This window comes from Miniopterus natalensis, chromosome 4 (assembly GCF_054644295.1).
Source record: "Miniopterus natalensis isolate mMinNat1 chromosome 4, mMinNat1.hap1, whole genome shotgun sequence".
Lineage (NCBI taxonomy): Eukaryota > Metazoa > Chordata > Mammalia > Chiroptera > Miniopteridae > Miniopterus > Miniopterus natalensis.
This window is the reverse complement of record NC_142084.1, coordinates 82,304,174-82,330,345: the sequence shown is the minus strand read 5'-3', so window position 1 is coordinate 82,330,345 and position 26,172 is coordinate 82,304,174. Positions and strand designations below refer to the sequence as shown.

Genomic DNA, 26,172 nt, shown 5'->3' with positions numbered 1-26,172 from the left:
GGCTCTGAAACTTGAACATGCCTCAGAATCACTTGGAGGGCTCTTAAAAATACAGGTAGCATCTGGTTTCAGTGGGTGTAGAGTGAGACCTGAGAATTTTCATGCTGGTGCTGAAGGTCCAGACCTCACACTTTGAGAACCATAGACCTAAGGGATCCCCAAACAAAATATGTGGTGTCTAAAAACAATCCTGGGGAAACAGTGAACAGTTTTGATGCAGTAAGTAAAAGCAAGAAGTGGAGAAAAGGGTCATGGTTGGAGAACCACTGCGAGCCAGGCACTGTGTAGGTGAACACTCCCCACCCCAGTCCTGGGATGAAGGATTCATTTTTCCTGTTTTTCAGAGGAGTTCAGTGGCTTGCAGGAGTCATGTAGTCAGTAAGTTGGCAAAGTATGAACTCAGTTTCGAGTGTCTGTCTGCTGAGTTCACTGTCTTTCTGCTTCACTCAAAGGACAGGCAAGAAAGTCACCTGTGAATCAGGCACAAAGCCATCCCCATCTAAGAAGCTGAAGCTTCACTTGCAGCTTGTGGCATCTGGGAATGCAGAGGCTCTTGCTATTCTTAGCCCCCCTTAATACTGGCCATACAGTCCAGAGCTTGGGTGCGGTGGTTTCTACTCAGGTAGTATATCCCAGCGTAGGGTACAAAGGCCAGGTTGGCTGCATGTCCCTGCTCGACTTTTACTAGCTGTGTTTCCTTTGTCAAATTACCTAACCTCCCTGGGCCTTGGTGTCCTTACCTATAAAATGTGGAAAATAATCATATCCACCTTCTGGGGTTGTTATGTGGGCAAAGTATTCAGCATGGCACCTGACACATGCTTCATGCCGAAATGCTACTACTGTATTAGTTGATAAGATCAAGAGAGAGCAACTCTCTGGCTGACTTAGCTATTTAAAAGGCACCAAAAAATACATTTGGAGGCCTCCAAATGAGCTTTTTCTTTCTTCACTGGTTGTGGCTGAGATATACTGCCCCAAATTCTTTTATTCTTCAGGGAACAGAACAGAAAAGCCAAATGAAAATCAAGGGAGGGTATCCAGTTGGGCCCATCCTAGAGTCTTCAGAATACAGCCTGTGCTGGGCAGAGGGCAGGGCAGGTGGAAGGGTGGTCAGGGGCGCCCGGAGGTAACTCTGCTCTGTTACTGATGAGCCAGTGACTCATCACTGGCTGCTTGGCTACAGTGGGGTCCCGCCCTCAGGATGATCACACCATTGTTCTGCCCCATCACAGGCCTTTTATTAAGGGAACCTGGGGTGAAGATGAAGATGAATGTTGGTGAAGGTGAAAAGTTCACAGCAGTTGCCAGGGGAATGACTTTACAGGCTTGGTGGAAGTTCCCATGGAAACCAGCCTCCAGATGTGGCATTAGCCATCCAGGTCTCTCTGTTTCATCAGTGGAGCTTCCCAAACTGAGAGGTAGTAGAGGGAGGGGAAAGGGTCGGAGCACACCCCACCCCTCAGCTCATTAACCATCTTTCCAGGTCATCTCGAAAGCCACCTCCCTGGGGAAGATTTTCCTTATTCCATCTCTTTGTTCTTTGAATTCCCTTTGTAAGGCTCCCATGGCCATCATGACTCTTTTGCCTTGATATGAGACAATGAGATTTAAAAAGCTCCTAAATGATGGCTTTGTCCTGAGCAGAGCTCAGCATCAACCTGGGACTCAGCGTATGCTTCAGCTCAGAGACCCAGCCTGCATTAACTTCCATTTCTGTGAGTGGCAGCTGGATTCTTCTTACACCCACGTTTATATTCTACTCAAGTACCTCACGGTCTCCCAGTGCCCGCCGGCTCAATGCGCACTCTTCCCCTTGTCATTTCTCTCTCACACTTTCCCCTGACCACTCCCCACCCAAGCCCTTCATGAAAAGCACCAATGTTTTCTCTCTTTTCTCTCGTATCTTACTTATTTCCATCACTACTTTATTGTTTATACTTTAAAATTCCAGGGCTGCCTTTCTCTCTGTTTGAGTCTTGGCCGATTTCAAGTTCCATATCCTTCTCGAGGTCCAGATGAACTCAGCCTCTTGCCTGAACTTCAGTATTTTACTTTTCTTTACCATTGTCTTTCTAGGGTAGAACCCTACAGAATGTTAGTTAGCATCCTTAGGGAACAGGGATCAGATCTTTTACTTCTCAATGATTCCCTAAATATTTGAAAACAATTTAGGCATTCAGTGGCTTCTCAAAACTGCTTCAGTTTGTGGAAGATTTTATGGCAGTTGTTCACGGTGTTATTTTAGGTATAGTGAGTGATACAAAGATGTAGTAGACCTAACCCTATTACACAGATAACCATTATACAAGCCCCAGGGTAAGCTGTAACAGAAGCAGAAACGAAATTCTACAGAGGAAGGCAAGAACAGTTAAGAAGGGGAGTGCGTACTTGTTATGGGGAGAAAGAAATGAAACCTCTGAAGAGGTGGTATTTGATACAGGTTTTGGAGGAGGGGTAGGATTTTAGAGATGTAGAATGAGAGAGAGCACTCTAGAGAACGGAGTGATACTGGGGGTGCTTTGGCTGAAATGGGAGGTGCAGGAGAAGGAAGTATTGGGGCAAGTGATGAGAAAGTTGAGCTGGGTGCATCTAACACCAGGGAAGAAATTTATATTGAGGGAGCTGTAAATGACTTTGAGCTATAAGTGACTTTATGTTGAGTAAGCCATAAGTAAAGTGACAACTCATCCTGGTCACAAGATTGAGCTGAGTTTGGCTGAGGGAGCTTGGACCAGGAACCTGAACAAAGAATGCCTTAAGACATTGGATTTGGGAACTCAGCTTTTCATCAGTAACAGTACATAATACAAAATTATGGAGTCTCTGTTCATCTGTGGGCATGGCCAGCCAATCACCAAATGATTTATTTTCAAACCTTCTGTCTCTGCTCTGGAATTTTCCACCCTGTGGGGAACTTACTCCATAGACCAGCTCTCCCACCATGCCATTCCAAGCCTTTGTGTCAGGGTCGCGGGCTCCGTATTTTCCATCGCTGACTATCTCAAGACGGTAGGAGTAGCCCACATGCTTGGCAATCTCTGCCGCCAGCTCCACACAGTAGCCCTCATAGCGGTCATTGCCCTCAAACTGGTTGGCGTTCTTCTTGAGCATCACATAAGGATCTTCCTGGTGGAGAAATGGGGAGATGGAGAACGTGGGTTATGCGATCACTCATGGGCAGGAAAGACTTTGGAGTGGCAGAGGAGGATGTAGCTAACACTGGTTAACTTTGGGGAAGTCTCTCTAGCCCCTAAATCTACTTCTTGCATTTCTGCTCCCCCATGACAAAACTTCTTGGGTTAAGGATGCAAATGGTTAAATAAGAATGTTTCACCATTGAGATGTGGGGCACAGCTTTTAAAATTATGTTCCAGGAGCTCTTGTATTTTTTGGAGATACCTCTGAGGGCACTGTGTTGGGGTTGTGGACCCTAAATAGGCTCATGATCAGTCATTGAAAATCATGGCAGCTTTACTTATATCCACTTTAGCAGCTGGGCTTCAGGAGACTGTCTTTGAAAATGACTTTTACTGAGGGAGGGTGGAGCCTGAGAACCACCACAATGTAGTCTCACCCTTACGTTTTATATTCGGGGAAACTATGGCTCAAAGGAGGATGAGTGACTTATGCAAGGGCACAAAGTGAAGTCATGGCAGAGCCAGAGTGAAAAAAGTACCTCTGACTTTCAGAAAATTCAGAAACTTTTTTCCACTACCTCTTTCTACCTATGGCACAGTTTTGGCAAGAACGACCAGCTTTCACTCCTGGGGGGCACCTCTGTGTGGGTTTAGCTTGCATCCCGGGTAGGATAGCCTCCATGAAGGAGTGAGTACTCACTAGGATTGTAGTGACGATGTACGTTCTATTCTGGACACTTGAATTATCCCCCCCAGCTTGAGCATCAGTGGCTGCAGGGACAAACTTGTCATCTTCATTCCAGTAACCAATCTGTTAATGAGAGGAAGGTGGTGACATAAGTTGAGCCAGGATTCTCAGGACTGGCCTGTTTTGGGCCACCCAGCTGATACCAGACAGGAAAGCAAGGAGCTCAGCATCACTCTAGGCAATGCTGACATATCAGGCTCTAAGATACTGGTAGATAAAAACAAGAGGCAAGACGCTCTCTAGGTCCTCCCAGTGCCACCCCTGTGAAAACCCTCACCATGATGGGCTAAGCCTGGAAACTGCCTGCTCTGAGGGGTGAGGGCTTAAGTGTATGCACAGGTAAACTGCTTTGTACAGTGCACACCAGGGCTGTGGAAATTTAATTCCCTGTAGTTCACAAGGCCAAACCCCTCTTTCCCCCAGGCCTATTAACCCTTCTCTACCTGAGCCCATTCTGAATGGTAGTTGGAGTCCTATGATTGAGCATTATGTCCTTTTGCTTTCTTTTTAGGTTAACTGTATTTTTCCATCTAGACTCAACCTCCTAGGTGATGGTTATTTTATCCTGTATTTCTTTCTTTCTCTTATTTCCAGTGATAAATGTTTATAATACTGAGCATTTAGTAGTGCCTAGAAATATCGGCTAACATTATCTTCTAAAAAAATCAGTAGGTTGTTTATACTGACTCCTCTTCCAAGGTGTTTGAGAATCCCTACTGTGCGTAAGGCTCTGAGCTAAAATGGTGGTGGTATTGTATGGCAGGGTTGAGAGAGGTACAATGAAAGTCTAAAAAATGGCTCTTATTCTGACAGTTCCTCCGGTCTGCTTTGGAAGGCTTTACCCACACATACATGGGGCTCCAGAAGTAACAAGTAAATGGTTCAGGTAGCCAGGGCCTAGGGAGCTCAGAGAAGCAGAAGCCAACTCTGGGAACCTATGCTGGGAGAAAGGCAGCAGGAGGAGGCAAAGTTTAAAGTTATGAGGAATGAACGGGTTGGACCCAAGCCTTTTAGATCAGAGAGAGCATGAGCCAAGACGCGAAGGCAGGAGTCTGCCCAGGTATGTAAGGTAAGTGGCTCCTGGGTGGAAGCACAGATTAATGCAGAGGGCAGCGGGGCCCTTGGGTCTAGGCAACAGAGGGATTTGAAGTCTAACAGTGTAAACTATCCTGAAGGCAGTGAGGAGTCATGGAAGGCCTGGGAAGAGCAAAATGGCATGGTTAATACACACACACACGCACACACCCCATCTCTGTTTCCAACTCTGTCTCTGTCTCTGTATGTCTTTAGACAGTTGTGTTTTGTTTTGTGGTCATTCAGCTGGCTATAGATGGAAAGGGTAAAAAGGGGAGAACTTGAGCTGCATATGCAGAGGGATGAGCTGGTCTCCCAATAGCTGGAACTCAGTTCAGGTTCACAAGAACCTAGGCACATGCCAGTGGTCAACCCAAATGTCACGTTCACCCTGATGTCATTTCCCGTCCCCTCAGTTGGAAATGATCAACTCTCCCTGCAATATCACTGCCATTAAAAATAATAGCCAACGTTGATGATATTCTTGCTATTTCAGAGGCTGTGTGATTTATAGTTTGACACCCTTTCACCTGGCTGAGGGGTGTTTGTTAACTTGCCCAAGGCGATGCAGCTGGGAAGCAGCCGAGCTTGGCCTGGAACCTTGGCAGTCTGTCTCCAGAGGCAGCTTTTCACCATTATGCTGTTCTTGCTAAGAGAGGACTTGGCCCTGGGCTGGAAATCACATTAGTTAACATTTATCGAATGCTTATTGTGTTTCGGGTGCTCTTCTAAGTGCTTATAATGCTTTAACTTCTTTCATCCTCACAAAAACCTACAAAGTGGGTAATTCTCATTCTCAATGTAAATGTGAAGAAACTGAGATGTGGAGAAGTGAGGTAACTTTTCCAAGACCACAGGAGTGTCATGGAGCCAGGATCCAAGCCAGGAAGGCTGACTGCAGGGCCAGGCCCTGTGCAGCGCCAGTCAGCTGCCAGCAATGCTTGAGTGCGTGGTGTAGGTTCCCACTGGCCCTGTACTCTAGCTGTTTGCGGGTCTGTCCCCATTTCTCCATGATGCTGCGGGCTCCTTGTGGACAAGGCGGGAGGTCTAGTCATGCTAGGAGCCCTTTCTTAGCACGCACATGCTTTCACAGAGAAGCAGCACAGGAAACGTTTGTTGAGTGAATGCATCCAACGTGGAGACAGTTCACCATACAGGTGCTGAGACAGCTCAGAGGCCTGAAGGGGAAGCTGTCTCTCAGGACAGTGGGTCAAGATTGACCCTCAGTGTAGGCATGAGCACTATATTGCCTGTGTGGGGCACTTTAGTTAGCATAGGAAGAGTCATTTCTCTAGGGACGCAGGAACTAGAAACTTAGATTTCCAGAATATCAGAGCTGGAAGAAGCCCGAATAATCATTTCTTCCAACCTGTTCCTTTTATGGAGAAGAAAACAGAGGCCCAGTGACTAGGGTACTTGCTTAAGGCCAGAGTGCAGTTTTGCCTCCCCCCTTTGCTTGGTGTGTGTTCGATAGAACCTTAGGGCATCTGGGCGCCCCTCAGCACTTTTAGGTGAGGAGGGTCACAGTCTAGGGATGGGGAGGAAGCTCAGGGTCCCTCATCCCTGCTTCAGCAGTCAGCTCTGCCTTTTATCTCTTTCACATACTGGAATTCCCCTTAGAATTCATTTTTACAAGGAACCCTCTGGCTGAAAAATAGATGTTTAAAACCACTATTGTAGTATATCATGATGCAAGTTTTTAAAACATTCCAAAGTCTACTTAACTCTTTTGTTTCTCACACTATGTAAGTAGCATGGGCAGGTTTGGGATTATTTTCTGTTTTACAGATGAGAAAACAGGCTCGGGGAGATCAAATCATCTGATTTATAATATATAGATTATATAGCAGATTAGTGGCACAGCATAGAAGCTAGGTCATGGACATCAAAGGCAAGGTTATATACTATAATCAGTACAAACTCAGGAGAAGGTCTGGCAAATGTAAATGTCATCCCCCTCCCCCCATTTCCTTCTTGTTGCCTTTTCTTCCTTCCTTCCCTCCCTCCCTTTCTTCTTTCCTTCTTTCCCCTTCTCAATTAGTCACAGGTTTAGCTGCTCCTATTCAAACTGTACAACCATCAATATCAGGGAAATTGTCTCTTTTGACCAACTCATTTCTCTAAAATCTACAGTGTTCTAAATGGTATTATTTTTAAAAGTGGGAGCTTGGTCAAGGGATTGATCTTTGGTATTAGAAAGATCTGATTTAAAAGTTAGACATCCCTAATTACTACTTGTTTGACATTGGGCTGGTTGCTTGACCTCAGTGGGCCTCGGTTCCTGCTTTGTAGAAGGCATACAACAATAATACCTGTCTCATGGGGCTGCTGCGAGGACTCAATTCACGTGCAACAATGAGCACAGTGTATGTGGTTCACATTAAGTCGTCAGGAGACTAAACCATTCTGTTCTTTTCAGCAGGCTCACAGGCTTCTATACTGCAAGATGTTTCAGTTTCAATTTGCTATTGAGCATTATCAATCACAAGGCGCATCTACTGTGGAGCATTTTTCAAACATATTTGACAATGTAACCCTCTTTACATGCAAAATGTCCTAGGATAAGCGGTCCCCAAACTACAAAACACTGATCTAAAATATCAAGTGATTTTGATAAAAGGTGGGAGAAAATAAAGCAAGATAAATCTGTGCAGACCAACTTCCATGGCTTAGAAAGAGACTTTAATTTTTAAGGATAGTGGTCCTTCCCTAGAGGGTATTATGTTAAGTGAACTAAGTCAGAGAAAGACAAATACTATATGATTTCACTTATATGTGGGATCTAAAGAACAAGATAAATGAACAACAAAACAGAAACAGACTCACAGATACAGAGAACAGACTTATGGTTGCCAGAGGCAAGGGGGTGGAGGGACTGGTTAAAAAGGTGGAGGGATTGAGAAGTACAGATTGGAAGTTATGGAACAGTCATGGGGATGTAAAGTACAGCATAGGAAATACAGTCAGTAATATTGTGATAACTATGTGTGGTGCCAGGTGGGCATTGAAAATATTGGGGGGAACATTTAGTAAAGTATATGATTGTCTAACCACTGTGCTGTACACCTGAAACTAATACAAAATAATATTGAATGTAAATTATAATTGGAAAAAAATTTAAAAAAATGAATAATTTTAACTGAAAAAAAAAAAAAAAAAGACAGTGGTATTAAATTCAGATCTATAAAACTTATATAGCTTGGACTTTATACAGCTCCTTTGATGTCAAAAGCTAGAGGAACAGTTAAATGCTATAAACAAGCTTATTTTATTCCTAACCTTTTTGTGGGTAAATAAAACAATATCACCAGTCAGAAGAGCAGGGTGATGCCAAAACCCAGCTTGTACCTTGTGTGAGCTAGCAGGCTGAGAAATCTGGTTCCACATTTTGCTAAAAAAAAGTGCTGGCAAAGATTTTTGAAGAGACATTGCACTTGGGAGATGAAAGAGTAAATTTCTCTTTCTTAGAGAAATGGGTTGGATTATTGTACAGCCCTTTGATTCTCTACTGAGGATGTGCAGGAACTTTGATTCCTCTGAAAGTAAATCAGAGCCAGTAGTTTGGTAAAGACTGGGGCCCACTGTTCAGGAGAGGATTTAAATAATTCTGACAGTGAGAGGTCTTCTCCTGGGGCCAGTTATGATTTTTGATCTTCTGTTTTCCATCTACCTCTAAAGATTCTTTGAATGTAGAAAATGAGTCTAGATGATAAATCAGATTTTTTTTTGAGTGAATAAAGTCTAAAAAGGAGATAATCATAGAACAGTTAAATTCAGTTGATCTACCTTGCACTGTCATTAAATCAAATTTACACATTTGTATCTCTACGCTGCCTTTGAAACCCAGCCCCTGATGTCCAAAAATAAGTCCATTATAATACATTTTTTCAAAGTAAGTTGCCTATTGTGGCAAAGACAACTAGATAACCACCAAGCTTCTTATTCGCCTTTCATGGCATAGAAGCGTTGGTGAAAGTGGCTACCTAGCCAGCAATTTCATTTACCAGCCTGCCTTGCATCAAGGTGGGCCATGTGATTGGGTTCTAGCCAATGGAGTACAGCAGAAGCGATATACATCTCTCCTAGCCTGGCTCCCTCAAAGCTCCAGCAGAGTTTCCACTTGCTTGCTTTCTGATCTGTTGTCTGGATGTTGATAGCCAGAAAAACCCAAAAAGACGGTGGAGCCTCCATAGGCCTGAGTCTTAACCAGAGTTCCTAGCCCCAAAACTGTTCACCAGATGAACAAGAATTAAACTTTTATTGCATTCAACTGCTGAGATTTCAGAATCTATCTATTATGGCACCTAGGGTTATTTTCACTACACACTTAAGGAATTTAAACTTAATAAGTTTACGTGTGACTTTGAGCTCTACTTGAGGTGTTCTTTCATTAAATTTGCCAGCATTTTTTGTTGTTGTTTTTAGGCAGATCTATGAAAATATGGTTCAGAGTATTATGCTCCCTGGTTGCCCAGCAACATTCCATAAGTGGCCCACTCATTTAATAAACAACTATTTGTTTGCATGTGCTTACTGAGGATACAATAAATAACACATCTATGGTCCCTGCTTTAATATATTTAGTCCCTGCTTTTAGATGTTTTAGTATTAAGGAGGTGAAGAAGAGGGGAGGAAAGAGAATATATATCTATACCAGGGGTCTGTGCGCTTTATCTGTAAAGAGCCAGGCAGGAAATACTGAAGGCTTTGTGGGTCATGCAAGCTCTGCTACAGCTGCTCATTTCTGCTAGTGGGATGCAGAAGCAGCCAGAGACAAGATATAAGCAAACGAATGTGGCTGTGTTCCAAAAATACCTTTATTTATGGACACTGACATTTTAATCTCATATAATTTTCATGTCATGAAATAGTTATCTTTTGATTTAGTTCAGCCATTTAAAAACGTAAAACAATTAGCTCATGGGCTGTACAAAATCAGGCGGTGGGCTGACTTTGGCCTGCAGGCTGAAGTTTGCCAACCCCTGTCTAGATCAGTGAACCAACAAGAAAGAATGTATCAGAAGAAATAAGCACTATGAAAAAATAAAATGGAATAGTGAGACTGTGCTCGTAGGTGGGGGCTACTTTAAATAGCTCGGTCAGGGATGGTCTCTCCAATGTGACTTCACCTGAGTGGAGAGCTGAGGGACCAGGAGAAACCCAGCACATGGAAATACAGGGATAGGGAATCCCAGGTTAAGAAACAGGAAGATGCCAGTATAGCTGTGGAGCAATGAGCTAGAGAAAAGGGGTCAAGAGCTGATGTCACAGGGAAGCAGCACCTAGGGTTCTGAAGGCCTTGGTGAAGAGTTGCATTACATTTACCTGCAATAGGAAGCTAGTGAGAAGTTTGAGCAGAGGAGCAATATTACCTGATGTATATTTGAAAGTTATCATCCCAGCTCTTGTGGTGGAAAAAACTAGGATACCCTTGTAGAGAGGCAAGAACATAGAGAGCAGGACTAGTGGCTGGTAGGGAGGCTCTGAAAGAGTTCAGGCAGGCATGGAGGTGCCTTGGGCTCTGGGCTCAGCAGTGGTAATGGAGAAAAGTGATTGGATTGAAGCTATATCTTAAAGCTGTAACAGGATGTGGTATGTCTAAAGTTGGGTAGTAATGGTTAAAAGAAAATTTCCAAAGAACATATGGAATGGAGGGTTGTGAATCCTTTGGGACTTTAAATTACTCTTGACATCAGCAGGGCTTTGTGTCACTTTAGTCTTTTTTCCTTTCCAGTTACACACGAGATCAGAAGTAGGAATCACAAACTTGGGGCAGGGCAGAAGGACTCCAATCAAGTTGAAATAAGAAGTGGATGCCTTGGTCAGGTCCAAAAATAGCTCCAGGACCAATGGTGATGGGCAAGGATGGTGAAATCAGCAGTGATAAAAGACCTTGGAGAACTTTCCCTACACTGCTCCTTTGGCAGCCGTTTATCAGAATTTGCAATCTCACCTGAATTTACAAGGTAATTTTTTGGATTTAGATCCCTACACTTTAGTACCCCACAGTGAAATGGAATCTCTGAATGGGATTTCCTGAGGATTACCTTGCGTAGAGCCTGTGCCAGTCCTGGCATTTAAAGCTCCGAAACGTCTGATGGATGGCTGCTTAGAGCACACACATTTCAGTGGGATGTCACATTGGGCCCAGATGCCTAGAGGGTATGTTGGCACGTCAGTGGGCAGGACACTGCCTGACGATCAGGAGAGTGTTCCCGTGGCCTGGCATCAAGAATCAAGCAGCAGCAGCTCCTCTTTATTACCTCCATCAGGTAAGGCCATGTAATGTTCACCAAAGCCAGCACAACTAGGTCACCCTTGAATCTGAGAAATTACTTTGCTAGGAGGCTGATTGAGGAAAAGGCCTAAAGCCACAGATGTGGAGAAATTGATTTTCTGAAATTCAGATCCTCTGTAAACAAAGGATGCTTAAGCCCACATTCTAAGAAAGGATTTAGTCATTGGAAAGCAAGTTGAAAAACAGCCTGAGGGTCGGAAAAATAAAGCACAACCATTTGCTTGTGGATTTTAAGGTTACTCAGTTTTTTCTCTTTGCTGATTTATCCATTCTATGGGCTTGCATAGCCTGACTCAAGCAAACTTAAGGCTAACAAAAAAAAAATCCCTGTGGCTTAAAGAATGGGGCTGAAACAAATAGACAAACAACATGGACTGAGTCCATTACGCTCCAGGTGCTATTTTTGAGAATCCTTCACTACAGGCAATGGGAGTAGCAGGCATTGCTTCGTTTAACTCTGACAGTAACCCTGTGAGGTAAGGGGTATTATCCCCTTTTTGGAGATGATGTCACTGAGGTCCAGGGAGGCTAAATAACTTGTTTAAAGTCATGTGCCTAGTGAAAAGTGAAGCAGAGATTTAAATCCTGGCCTGGACACAGGGACATGTATGAAGGTGAGAGAGAACATGGTGCATTCAAGGAAGTGAAAGTTGATCAGAATGACTGGAGTGGAGAGAGGAAGTGAGTGTCAAGGGTCAAGGTCAGAGACATTGGTGGAGCCCAGAGCACATAGGATGTGATAGAATTCTGAATGCTTTTTTCAAGGATGTGAATGTTATTCTGAAAATTTTAATATCTGTAAATATTATATATTACATACACACACACACACACACACACACATATATTTTTTATTCCTACTTCTGTATGGAAAATGGAGTAAATGTGGCCAAGTGTGGATTAGGACAGGACCGTTAACTTCATCAATAATAATCACTGTCGAGTTCTTACTTCAGGATCCCTCAGGAATAGCAGTAGCATTTTGTACACACCTATTACTTTGTATTTTCAAAGTATTTGACCATCTCTTGGATCGTCATAAGCACCCCAAGACAAGGTTGACATTTTTATCCCCATTTTGCAGATAAGAGAATCTGTTCTCAGAGAAAGGAACTGACTTGCCCGGAGTTGCAGCTGGTTAGTGGCAGAGCTGAGTCTGGAATTCTCATTTCTTGAGCCTCTCCAAAAAGATACAGACCAGGAACGGTGGGCTCACAGGCCATCAGCTCTGGCCTGAGCCTCTGCTCAGCCCTCTCTCCTCCCTGTGGAATGGAAGCAAAGGGACTTTTTTACCTTTCGGATGCCGTCATGCTTCATCTCAATCACATGGAGGGTGTAGTTGGTCCGGCGCCCTTTCTCATTAAACTGCACATTTCCTGTCAGGCCCTCAAACCGCACCTGGAATGCAAAGTCAAGTGGCAAACAATGAACTCACAATTGCATTTCATCTTTTGTTGGCTTTTTCTGCTTAAGTTAAAAGCCAGAACCCCAGAATGTTACCCAGGATGAGGTCCTGGAGTAGCATCAGTACTAAAAAATTCTACTCTCTTGCCCATAGCAGGTATCATTAGAACACAGTTCTCTTTCCTACTGAACTGAGATTTATTCTGAACACCCTTTCTACCCATTGCTTTAGGCTAACAAAGCAATGGATGGAAGTGGATCCTAATAAGACATCTCTGCACCATCCCCAATCAAATATCCCCACCATGAGCACCGCCCCTCCTCAGACATGCACTCTTCTGATGAAGAAAATGAAGGAGACCTGCTAAGGAAAGGGGCTGGTGTGCCCTCTCTGGGAAGTCAGGAGAAGACCTAGACCAGAAGCCAGCCTTATGGTGCCTTGAGCTGTGCTTGGATATGGTTTCTTTTTTCCTTTGTGAGGCCAGGGAATAAAATACTTGGGTGTCTAAAGACCTGGTGTTGGGAGACCTGAAGTTTCACTTAGCTTCCCTCTGAATAGCTGAGTGACCTTGGGCAATTCACCTCTCTAAGCCTCCAGTTTCTAAAATTCCTGCCCCATGCACCTTAAATGACACAGCAAAGGAAAGTGCTATGAAAAGTTGAAAGCACCTGAGGAAACCCTTTATGTTAAGAAGAGAGCAAGAAGGCTTTAAACAGGCCTCAGGTGGTTAAAACAAAATTGGTATCGGAACCCCAAAGAATGCTGCATGGGATTTCTTCTCCACAAATAAGTCAGATTAAATGTTCATGACCTCATAGCTTCAAGCTCATAGAGAAGGGCCAGTGGTCAACATGGGGGATCCAAGTCGTTTTGGGCCGAGCCTGTTGCTCTGGAGATAACTAATAAATCTCACCCAAGTCTACTCTCAAACTAAGGATGAGTCTAGCTGCATATCATTGGTTCGGGTACAAGAAACCACATTCTCTAGTGATGACTGGCTGTGTGTCCTCATATCAGTTGGGCATAAGGCCAGTGAGATGGGTCTCTAGCTGTAACCAGTACAAACCTGGCCCTATAACTCAGCACTGTTTACTTCCCCCCTCTTCAAAGAGCTTAAAAGGAAGCCTTGCAGGGTTTTATCTTTTTCTGACAGTGACCAACAACTCTGGCTTCAGAAGGTGTAAGAATAGTTGGTGTGTGTGTGTGTGCGTGTGAGGAAGGGAGGGGGGGATGTGTGTGTCTGCTCTGAGGATGACCCCTCACCTTTTTGCAGTTTGAATTCTCAGTGGGGAGGCCGTGACAGGCCCAGAGTGCTGAACAATTTACACAGCAAGCTCTTTGCTCTCTCAGGTGAAATCTGGAGGAATCCTCATTCTGGAAGAGCCTTGGCTGGCTTTGCTTCTCCTTCATGGAGGCTCTCCTACCCGGAATGCAAGCTAGACCCACACAGAGGTTTTCCCCAGGAGTGAAAGCTGGTCATTCTTGCCAAAAACTGTGCCATAGGTAGAAAGAGGGAGTGGGTGAAAAAAGGAATTTTCTGAAAGTCAGAGGTACCTTCCAGTGAATTTGTTCCTTTGGCCTCTCCTAAATGCTCACTGGGCTTGGGGAATCAGGGCTAGGTCCCAGTGGGCCACGTTCTGGCTGTGCTAGCCAGGTCATGTCTCAGGACCCCTCTGAGCTTTCACTTCCCCACTTGAACAGTGAGAAGAATAATTGTGTCTTTAAATGTCTCATGCAGGTGCTCTGAGGTTCAAAGAAGCTCATTACCCTTTTTTTGAGCCTGTGACAAGCCAGTGAGAGAAGCAGTAGTAAGGTTATGTCCATTTAGCAGATGAGGAAATTAATTCCAGAGAAGTTGAGCAATTAGTCCAAGACCTCCCAGGTAGTGCTTGATGGAGCCATGGCTAGAATCCAGTTCTTCTCTTCCTAGCTCCCTAACAGGTGGAGTGTGATGCCCATGGTCCTGGCTTGCACCCTCACTCTAGTCTCCTGCTGGGCCTCGTTTACTTATGCACCCAGACCCTCCAAAGCCTGATGCACTCTCTGTTCAAATTTACCCTCCCTTTGATCTCAGTTTGCTTGGGAGAGATCCAGTCTACATCTCTCATTCTGGAATAATTGGTAATTCTCCTTACTTTCATTCTTAGGTGTCTCTGTTTGGATGATTAATTATATGGTCACCCTTTTTAAAGCCCAGCCCCCTTCCTACAGGAAGCCTCGCTGATGTCCACACTCCTCAGTCATGGCATTCTGCTCTGACGTCCACAGCACTGAGAGCTGTTATTTAGCTTGTCATCCACACCTTTATAGCTATTATTTCTCAGGAACTTGCCTTCCCTTTGAAATTGGGTCTTGAGTCTGAAAGGCAGGGCCTGTCTTACACCCCTATTGTCCACCCCATCCCAGACCACATCTGGCAAAGTGCTGGGCACACTTGCACCTTGACAGTCTTCATCATTGGCTGATAGACTGTGAACATAAGGACTGAGAGACAAGAACATGTATTCTTCACTTGAGGTCCTGGGATGGTCTTCCAGGAGGGCCTATGGTCCCCCAACCTCCTGGTCATGCAAATATATATGCATATACATGTGTGCATTTTTCTGGGAAAAAGAGTCCAGAGCTTTTTTTAAAAAAAATCATATCCTCAAAGGATCTCTGACCCCCAGATACTAAGCCTGATCTGGGAAGCTGGGTCTTCTCTGCCAGCCAGAGCCAACTAATGGCCACTCTGATGCCTCCTCTTTCCTGGAGCACTGAGGGCTTCCAGGATGTGAGCTTATTAATATTCTGAAAGGCTCCCTTGCTGTCAGGCAGGGGGCAGACAGGTGGCTGATTATCTCTGCACTGCTGCTGGGGAAATTATAGCAAGGCGAGGGGTAGGGGTGTACAGATATTATACGAGATCATGTGCTGTTCGTTGCTGGCTGGCCGCAGTTTTGTGTCTCCCCTGGGCTGGGCCTTGCAGGCTTCAGAGCAGAGCAGTTATGTGTACAGAGCAAGGTAGCAAGTTCCATTGTTGGGTTAGTGTTCCATTGTTGCCACTAACTAGCTGTATGATTTTGGGTAGACTTTTTTTAACATTTCTGAGGTCAGCTTCTTCATTTATAAAGCGCAATTAATAAAAGTAACTGCCTCAGAGTGATATATCTAAGATTTAGTGAGATCAAATGTAAAATATGTGCAGAGTCTTGTACATAGTAAGCCCTTAACACATAACTGGTATTATCATTATTTTTAGAACTTGACTCCTAGCATTCTAGCCCTCCAGGGAGCTGGTGCTGGGCCTCTAGGCCTCACTCACAGACACAACACAAGCTGAACCACAGGTCCCCTCCCAATGCGTGACCCGAAGGCCAGTGTTCAGGGAGACAGAGACCTGAGCCCCCAACCCCAGTGCTAAGGACTGAATGTCACTGGGACCCAGCCCATTATGGGCACACAGCTGCTCCCTAGTGGTGTGACTGTTTCAAGAGATGGGTCGAGAAAGCAAAATGAATAGATGGTGGCCATGGCTGTAAGGGGAAGGTCCCAGAGGTCAATGTGTACAAGCAAAGACCCCTTGGGCTACAAGACAGGCCTGGAGCAGGAGGAGGAGCCTGGATGGGGTCTGGTCCAGCCTTTGCTGAGCTGCTATGTGGCTCTGAGTCACTGTCCATTCTGGGCTGGCTGCCTCAGCTATAAAGTGAGGGAAATGGGCATCATTAATCTCTAAGACCTCTCTCAGTGACACATTCTTGTGATTGTAGGTGCTTAACAAGGATTTTGTAAAGGAATCAGTTCGAACAGCTAATCTTTGGATCAGAATGTTGGGTTTTGTTTTCATTTTCATTATTTGTGACTAGTTCCTCCCCACTCCCAGGAGAGACAGAAGAGAATTTCTTGAGGGCAGGTCTTGCCTTCTCCGATCATCCTCAGCACTTGGCCCAGGCCAGGGTGCGCTCTTGGGGAGTAGCTGATTGGCCACTGGAGAGGCAGGCACCTGTCTTGACTCCAAGACAATAGAAAAGTGGTCATTATTCTTTTGACTATGGGAACTCCTCCTCATAAACCCCACTGGAGGCAGAATCAGATGAATGAGTACACATCACAACCAGAAGGATGTGGGTTAGACCATAGAAAAAAAATAGATGCTTAGAATCCTTAGATGCAGTTGAGACACAGGGCTTGACTCTCCTACCTCCTCATTGTCATGACTAAATAAAGGGAAGTCTGTGAGAGAGCTGAATGATCTCAGGGTCACCCAGAGAGTATATCAAAGTTACCGAGAGAGCCAGTGACCCAGATGAACTTGGAACCCAGCTCTCCTGCTTCCTGGGTCAGAGCCTTTCCTGCCACCCACATTGCTTCCTAGGCTTCATCACAGTCATGGTGGCGTCAGCATATACTTCTAGAAACATCATTAAGGTAGGAGAGGCAAGGGAGTTAAGAAGGGTTGTGAAGCTGAGGGCAAGTGCCTGGGACCTTCTGAAACCAGCCTCACGTTGCACATAGAATCTGCCTCCCTTTTGGAGTCTGGAGGGGCATTTTAAATAAGCCAGGAGGCGGGTGCTGCTCCTCTGGCAATCATTCGGAAGCTGCTTGGTGCCTGCTGTTGCTCCAGGGTGATTAGGGGCCAGTCTGCGTAGAAGAGACATAGGGAAGGCAAAAAGGGCTGCTGGTGGACCTCTTAGCATGACCCTCCTGTAGTCACGGGGCTGCTGCTTAGCTTCATTCCAAAGAACAGAGGTATACATTCCCCTCCACTTAGAGGCACTTCATCCGACCTGAGACACAGCTGGCGATGTTCCTTTCTCGTCTGGTCTCTTTCTCCAGGTTGTGAAAATTGTGAGAGCTGTGCACATGTGGTTGGAAAACAAATGGGAATAGTTTTGCTCTACATTTCTCCCTCATTCAGAAATGCTCCTCTCCTCCCCTGGGAGCCTAAAGTCACCTTCTGTTGGATGTAATCTTAAAAGTAGAGCTAGTCTTTTCCAGACAACTCCACTGGAAGAGGAGGGCGGGTCCTGAGGGCATTTACACCAAAATACCTCGCTGTTCCCAGTTTGCCACTGTGCCGGATACTGTGGTGCACTCCGCGGGAACACTGCCCTCTTTGCCCAGGCCCCTTTGGAAATGCAGCCCCTCCATCAGGAGGCATTGGAGGCATCGTATGGTGCTGTTTACAGTTTGAAAATCACAGTCTGGGCTGGAGATGCGTCTAGAGATTTCTAGAGACTAAGGGAGACTTCTAGGAGCTCTGAGAGTGATCAAGCTGAGGGCAAGCCCCCAGAATGTTCTAAACCAGGAATGTTAAATCACAGTCCATGGGTATCATTTTCTCATCTGGCTTCTGCAGAAGACATATTACTAATTGGGTATTTATACTCTTTCCTGTTGAATTTGGATTCAGCCTCAGAATCCTTTGCAAAGACAAATGATTGGAGTGGGCATGAACATTTTCTATCCCTGCTCTTTAACTGGTCTTAAGTGCAAACAAAATTAATGATTGCAATGCTGAGAAGCAAGAAAATAGAATCACAAGTACTGAGAAACACTTTCATGGCTCCTTCGTGAAATGTGCAGAGAGCAAAGGTAATGAAGAAATCCTGAAAACCAGGGCAAGTGGGGAGAGTGTCCAGGAGACCACTAAATGGTCCAGTTTCATCCCTGTGCATTTCAATCCCCCTTTCCATACAGAATCGCTGGCTTCCGTTTTAGCATATTCCCTAAGCAGAAAATATAGCTTTTCACTGTATCAGGCATGACTATTCTACGCTATTGTTTTTTGTTTGTTTGTTTTTAATTTCTACATGAGCTTCCATGTAATGCCAAAAGCCACAAACACAGTGCAGTGATGTTCCAAACTTCAGGCATGCTCTACCTTTTAATAGCTACATTCCACCTGAAACTGATGCTGAAATGATGCCCTATGAGGCTCCCATAAAATGGGCAGCCACTGCCGGTCTCACCTGCTGCAGAGCTCTCTGGATGTCGATCCCCTGGCCCCAGGGCACAGCTGGGTTAGCCAGACAGTCCCCAGCATTGCCCCGGCGGGATATATCGATTCTCTGCCTTCGCAGGCTCTGGAAAGCCTCAGCCATCACCTTCACTCCATCGTAGGTGAGCGCAGAGGTGTACTGGTGGGCAGAATGGAGACAGTTAGGGGAAGAGAGTACTGATAGGAAGGCAGGAGGGAGCTGCATCTGAGAATGTGCTTTCTGGTAATGAGAATGCCTACAGTGGGCCAGATTATGGGGGGGGGGGGGCAGTGGTGAATCAGGAAGTATCTGCCCCTTAGGTGGGGGCTGCTATGAATTGCTACACAGTATTGCCCTCCTGAACTGCACATTGCTGGTTATGACTTTGGAGGAGAAGCTGGAATTCTATTTGTGTGCAGTCTTGCAATTTTATAATGTTAGCTCATTGAAAAAAAGAATGCATAGATTAAATTCAACACATCTGTACCGTCTGATACATTCCACAATAAAACAGTTGGTTTTCTCTGTGTTACAGTCTCCAATTGGGAACTAAGAGGAACTGTTTATTCCACCATCCCTTGTGACAGTAAAAGGAAAAAATAATCCAAGAAAGGTACGTACCTATTTCTACATGTGGCTCTCCCAAGTGGCAGGTTTACAAACTTTCTGTCTGCAAACTTTCCCTTGTGCTTATTCATGATAACTCTCCCCCACTCCCCCACCCCGAGTTGCCTAAAGGGGGATAAGATGTTGATGAAACGAAGCCTGGATAACAGTCCAGGACAGTATTCCCTGGCTTTTGAACTCATGTCTGTTGTCTTCATTAATTAGTCCCCAAGGCCTAGCATGTTCTCTGGCACATTTGAAGTTCACAATAGGGGGTTGTAGAATGAATGTATAAGTATTTTTCCCGTTTTTAACTTTGATTCTCTCACATTTGAAAAGTACATATATTTTACTTGGTCATTTTTATAATCTGCTCCAATCTTTTGAAAATTGGGATATTTACATATTAACTTATTAACTGCTATGTGGTATGCTCATTTAAAGCACATTTGTGATTCTGTTGGCTTAAGCTCATATTGAAATACGTCTTCATTTCAAATTGCTAAGTCGGTTTGAGCAAAAGCGGGAGGACACACATCTCAGTTAAATGTCCTGCCATTCACAAAAAGATATTGACCTAGTGACAAGAGAAAGTGGCAGAGGATTCACTGTTTTGCCCAGATAAACAAATCTGGCCTTAGAATCCTTTTCAATGCAGTGTTCCACACAGTCACTACCAAGCTATCGGATTTGACATGGGAAAGAAAAATTACCTTCCATCCTTATTCTAAACCATTATCAAATAGCAAACAAAATAGATTTTGGCTGCAGGTTTTAGAGCTGCATTGCTGGGAAGTCGGCGGTAGATAGTCTGCATGATAATTGGGAGTTGTCTCTCTGAGGCAGAGAAGTGCTCAATATTTCTTAGTTAGGTTTTCCTGATTTTTAGCTGAGTACATGGCTGACCAGCTCACTACACAACTCAAGGAGGCTCAATGGGCAAAGAAACAAATGCAAACAGCATACCCCTAGAGCTGTGCAAAGTGGTTTTTTTCAGCTTCCCCTGTAGCTAGCTGAGGCTAGGTTTCTAAGATGTGGCCAGTAGAATGTGAGTGGAAGCTCTGTGTGTGACTTCTGATAACCGTTCTTAAAAGAAACAGTGTGCTTTTTATTTTCCTTTTCCCCGTCCTGCTGGGTAGAATACTGAGGCAATGGTTGGAGCTTCAGCAGCCATTTTGGGCTATAAGGTAGCTCCCATATGCTAAGGATAGCAGAATAAGAAAATAGAAGATGCCTAAGGGTTTGATGATTGTAGAATCCTTATTTAAGCCCTGGATTGCTGACTTCTGAATTTTGTTTATATGAGAGAAAATATGTCTATCTTGTTAAAACCATTGTCGTTCTGGATTATCTGATGTTTGTACTCTTAGTCTTTATGGATATGTTTTCCTTAGCTTGTTCCTCTTAGAAAGCCTATCTTCTCTAACAGCTAACACTGTGCAGAAACCTGAGGCAGGCAACGGGACTGGTTTGGTCCTTTGGTGTCTGCTGCCCATCCCTTCACCTTAGGTCTCTTCCAGTCCACCCGGGTGTGGTCTCGAGTGTCGCTGTTCTTCCACTGCTGCATGATCTTGGCTGGGACGGTGTCTGTGTAGTTCACCAACTGGAAACCTGTCACATTTGCTCCACTCTCCTTGAATTTGTTTAAGTCGATGTCCATGAAACCCTGTGCAGGCAGGAGGAGGAAGAAGTCAGAACACGTTGCCTGGATAAATCCATTTAACCATGTTACAGAATCACAGGATTTCCCAAGCTGTTCCAGGAGATGGAACCAGCTTAATAGAGAGATGGTTGTGCCTCCTTCCTTCCAAACTCTGTTATTACCTAGTTCGTGCACAAAGTTAGCACAGTGGCTAAGAGCACTTGCTCAGGAGCCAGCCGTGCCTGGGATGAAGTGCTGGCTCTACTGGTCATAGCCATTGGTGATGCATTGTTGGACTAAGTTACCTGATGGTTTCTTGTCTGAATAGGGGAGGTTAGGAGGTCAGGGAGGAAAAGCAATGCAGTGATGCATGCCAAGTGCCTGGTGCAGATGGAGTGATCAATAAGTGGTGGCTGGGATTATTATGATACCACAGATATGTAACAGAATAGAGAACATAGGAGGGAGTTGTCTCCTCTCACACCCCCACCCTCCATCCCTTTGAGAGAAGAAGAATCTGAAGCCTATCAGGGGCAAGCTTCTGTGGGCTCCCCAAAGACACCACAAGTCTGTGGAAGAGGCTGGATTTTGATCATCCCTCGCCCTGTGCTCTTTCTGGTATCATATGCTAGATGTCTACTCCATGAGGCCTGATCAACTGTAACACCCACAAAGCATTCTTTATTGGAAATGAAACTTTCCTCCCCATTTGGTGAAATTCATTTAAACTCAGGAAGCCTTCAACTTAAAAAGGAAATCTTGTATTTGTATAATATATTCCATAATGTACAATACTTTCACATCTATGGCCTCATTTCACTTTATGAGTCTATAAGGTAGACATTATATGTCTATTTGCCAAATACAGAAACTGAGATGGAGAATCGACTTGCACAGTCATTCAATGAGTGAGCAGCAGAGAGGGTACCAGAACTAAGGTCTTCTGAAGCTGCTCGCTTACTCAGTCACTCCTCAAGCAGCAAACATTTCTGAGAGCCCATCAAGCACTTTTCTAACAATGAAAAACAAGTTCCTTCTCTTATGAAGCTCACATTCTAGTGGGCAAGACAGATAACAAACAAACAAGCATGTAACATAGTATGAACACTCGTCTAGTAGCATATGCCACGCAATGAGTCCTACGGTGAAAGATAAAGTTGGAGAGGAGGGCGATGTCATGTCTGGCAGCATGGCCAGGATGAGCCTCCCTGAAGAGATGGTGATCGCACAGAGACATGAGTGAAGAGAAACATTGTGAGTGAGCTACGGGGACATCTGGGGAAGGACATTCTGAGCAAAGGGAGGATGCTTGGTATGTTCCAGAAACAGCGTGGAGGTTGGTATGGCTGTACTATCGTGAGTGAGAGGAAGAGAGGGCGCAAAATGTGGTCTGAGTGGCAGCCCAAGGCTGCTTGCATAGAGCTTTGTGATAACTCAGGTTTCTTTCTAGGTATTGTTGGTGGCCGGCCCACTGCAGGAATTTGAGCTGGGATCCTAAGGTTAGTGCCCTTTGGGCTCCAAGGCTTGGGAAAGCTGCCAGATTCTAATGATTGAAATTGAAGAGTGATCAGGGGAAGCAGTTTGATGGATTGAGGGTGAGGGGAGCCCTGGACTGGCTTCCAAGAGCCCTGAGTGCTATCACAGCGCTGCCTGTCCAAGGCTCTTAATTTCTCCCTGACTTGATCTAGTTTCTTTACCTAAAAGATCTAGCCACAAACAACTTCATGACTCAAAGATACTCTCCCCACCCTGTGCCTCTGAAGTTCTATGATTCTATATTATTTGTATTTTATAAACAAACCAAGCTCAGTCCTGACACTCAGAGCCCTTCCTAGCTATTCCTGGAAGTGTGTCTTCCTTGAATGGTTCCTTTCCATCATTTGGATCTCAGCTAAAATGCCATCTCTTCAGAGAGGTCTTTCCTGACCCCTCACGCAAAGATCCAATTCTCACCCTGTGGGAGATGCTGTTGGTGCTCTGCTCATCTCCACTCCCCTTCCCACACTGATATTCCACTTAATAGACTAACTACAAATATCTACTACTTCACCCATGTGTAGGGTAAGCCAGATGTGTCAGGGAGTTAATATACCCAGAGCCGCTCAACCAGTGATAGATGGAGAGTTAGCAGATAAATACTCCAGCATCCTCTCCCCCGGGTGGAATAATCCTGAGGTGTCTGCTACACCATGTCTAAAGGTCCCCTAATGAATTGAACTCCTGTACCCCACAGGGGTAAGTGCCTTGACTATGTGCCTTTAATGGTCAACTCTTCCCTACTACACTCCCCCATTTCCCTGCTATTGTTTCTAACATTGGCACTCAAAGAAATTACTTGTACTCGAATCCTTGTCTTAAGACTTGATTTTGGGAGAACTCAATGAAGCCACAGCCAACACTCAGTTCATCTGTCTTGTTCCTGTTAGAGATTCTCCAGAGCCATTGCCACTGTTTGAGATATTTTCTTCATGATCTGTTGTCTTGTTTTTTATCCCCCCATTGGAATGTCAGCTCTGTGAAGGCAGGGACCTTTCTGTTTTGTTCACCAATGTGTCCCAGAACCTAGCACCTAGAACAATGCTTCATATATATTTGTAGAATGAATGAATAGAAGCCAGAGATTTTCCTCAAGCAAGAATGTTATTCTCCGAGGGAAATAGGATCAGCAGGCAACAAATGCCCATGGATAATTTCACTGGTTGGAAAGAGAAGCTCAGGTTGGAAACATCTTTTGAGACTCACTTTGCCCATAGCCACAGTTTATAGGCTTTCACAGAAGTCTACTGATCTGCACCACGGTTCTAGCAAGCTGTCCCAACAGATGAAATCACATTTAGGTTCTTGTACCCCATATGCACTGGAAGATGTTATACTACCTAAGAGCACAGCTATCCCACCACTGGTTAAAAGCTAATACACAGTTGAGAGATTTCCCATAATTTTCAGAGACCTTAAAAAGAACATCTTGTTCATAAAATAACTATTGAGAGAATGGAATGGAAATGATCTCCCGCAGTCAAATTCTGTCATTTGAAAATCTGTAACAAGCTCCTGGGCATTTTGTACTGACTGTCCCATCTTGAACATAATGGAGGCCAAAGGAAATGGCAGAGTTTATTCTAACATTAATGTCACTCAACTCCATCACCAGAATATCTGGCTACATGGTTATGAGAGTCAAACCTTGGTTACATTTCATCAAACTGGTGGGACCCTCTACCCGAATGCCTCTGCTCCCCAGAGAAGGAATGGACAAAGAATGACAAAACAAGCTCACACCTGTGATGTTAGGTGAAAGACACAAAATTAGCCCTGGCCAGAGTGGCTCAGTGGTTAGAGCATCAGCATGCACACTGAAAGGTCTCAGGTTTGATTCCCATCCCTGGCCCCGGGGTGTGTGCAGGAGGCAACTAATTGTTGTGCCTCTCTCACATCAATGTTTCTCTCTCTGTGTCTCTCCCCCTCCCTTCCTCCCTCCCTTCCACTCTCTCTGAAAATCAATGGGAAAAAAAAACTTCAGGCAAAGATTAAATGGAACCCCCCCCCCCCCCCCGCCAAATTAGTGAATAACATGGGGTCAGTGTACACTCATCTGGTATCTTATATCATCCCTTCTATGTAGGGTGTCACACTGTAGTGGTGGTCTTGAATCTCTACAATGTCCTTAATCACAAAGAAATGAGTCTCTTACAGCTACGAAACTTGATTTCTCTGTAATGCAAGAAAACGTACTCTTCCAATACAGAAAAGTGTTCTTGACTGTGATGGAGAAGTAAAAGTGTTAACTATTTGTCCACCCGTTAACTGGAAAATTCAACTCACTCTATTCCCCTGAGCATGCTCATTAAACAAATTTTAATTAAAACATTTAATAATTTTTTGCCATTTTTATTGAAAAAACCTTGGGAGGTAATATTTGGTAATTAATACTTTGTTATTTGCTTCATCTGTGCTATTAATTATATAATATTGTATAAAGACATAACATTGATAATTATATTCTATTAAAGATTCAAACTATGAAGTTTGATTGCCACTGTTCTCTTTGAGCCATTTTGCCTATTTTATAACATGCCCCCAAATCCTGAGTTCTTTGCTCTGTACATTGTGACTACTAAATGAAAATAAAATTAATCCACAAGATGCTTCTTTTCAAGTTATTCAATACGAGGACTCGGGTCTCCTGAACCCGGGCTCATTTCCAGTGTCCCTCCAGCACTGCACCAGATGCTGCTGGTCACAGAGTGACTCTGTCTCTTATCTAAAATGAAGCTTTGTGATGAGCTGTCCAGTCACTATCCTCCTGTCTGCTTTTTCAGCATCTTTGTGGCATTCCACACAGTCCCATGTGTGACTGATTTGCTCTGCCTATCATTTTCATTCAAGTGCAAATAAACTGGCTGGTGCACTGCAGGCTCTCAGGATAGAGGTCCTTAACCTGAGGGACACATCAAAAGACTTTTGGGAGCTTTTGCAAAATAGCCATCCCTAAGGATTGTCATTCAGTAGCCTGAAGAGGAGACTGGATGTCTGTATTTTTACAGAGCTCTAATGCTGGTGAATCAAAAACCCAGGTGCAATATGTTAAAATTATAAAGACAGTTATTAGAAGAATTTCAAATAACAGCATAACTAGATTCATCATCTTTCTAACGGGCAGTCATTGATGTGATTAAAACTGATAAAGGAAGAAAAAGAGACATAGACATATTATGTAGACGCATGGAGGAAACGACCACACTCACTAAACGCAGAGGAGGTTTAAAGTAGTTATTTCTAAGAAGTGCAAGACTAGAGAGAGCAGGCATTTGCTTTTTATTTTATACCCTTCTGTTATACATACATTAAGTGAATATACTTTCTTTTTAGTACTATTAAAAAATAAAAATAGATTCCTCAGTAATTCTGATGTACCTCGCTGGTCAGGAATCATCTGCTAGTTCCTGGGAAGTGGGAGGGAGTGGCAGTGGCAGAAGAGGGAAGAGAAGTCTTGCATTTATTGAATCTTTGCTATGGTCTGTTAAGGGAGCCCTGCTTAATTGTTATCTATTGGCTTGGAATGAAAAACTGGTGCTGTTAGATACTCTACTGAAACACAGCTCCAGAAGCATTGCTCATAAGAATAATAAAGACAACATTAATGGCAAAAATGCCACTTCCTATGCACTATAGAACTTCAGCAGCCATAGCCAACAGTAACTTCATCTAACTTTTAAGAATTATGAAGTTGCTATCATTTAAAAATGAAAAATGAAAAATGAAATAATCAGTCGACAGTCACCTCTACACTTATTTTAAA

General features: G+C 44.2%; 1 protein-coding gene across 3 annotated transcripts in view; it reads right to left on the bottom strand.

The window, feature by feature from the left end:
• GRIA1 (glutamate ionotropic receptor AMPA type subunit 1) overlaps positions 1 to 26,172 on the bottom strand; it is a 265,907-nt gene that overhangs the window by 81,855 nt on the left and 157,880 nt on the right. For all 3 annotated transcript variants that reach the window (XM_016213816.2, XM_016213792.2, XM_087816937.1), the window contains exons 6-10: positions 20,736 to 20,897; positions 18,617 to 18,784; positions 12,554 to 12,658; positions 3,841 to 3,951; positions 2,923 to 3,129 (exon numbers count right to left, since the gene is read on the bottom strand). In XM_016213816.2, coding sequence (XP_016069302.2) covers positions 2,923 to 3,129; positions 3,841 to 3,951; positions 12,554 to 12,658; positions 18,617 to 18,784; positions 20,736 to 20,897 — 753 coding nt within the window. The remainder of the gene's footprint in view (positions 1 to 2,922; positions 3,130 to 3,840; positions 3,952 to 12,553; positions 12,659 to 18,616; positions 18,785 to 20,735; positions 20,898 to 26,172) is intronic.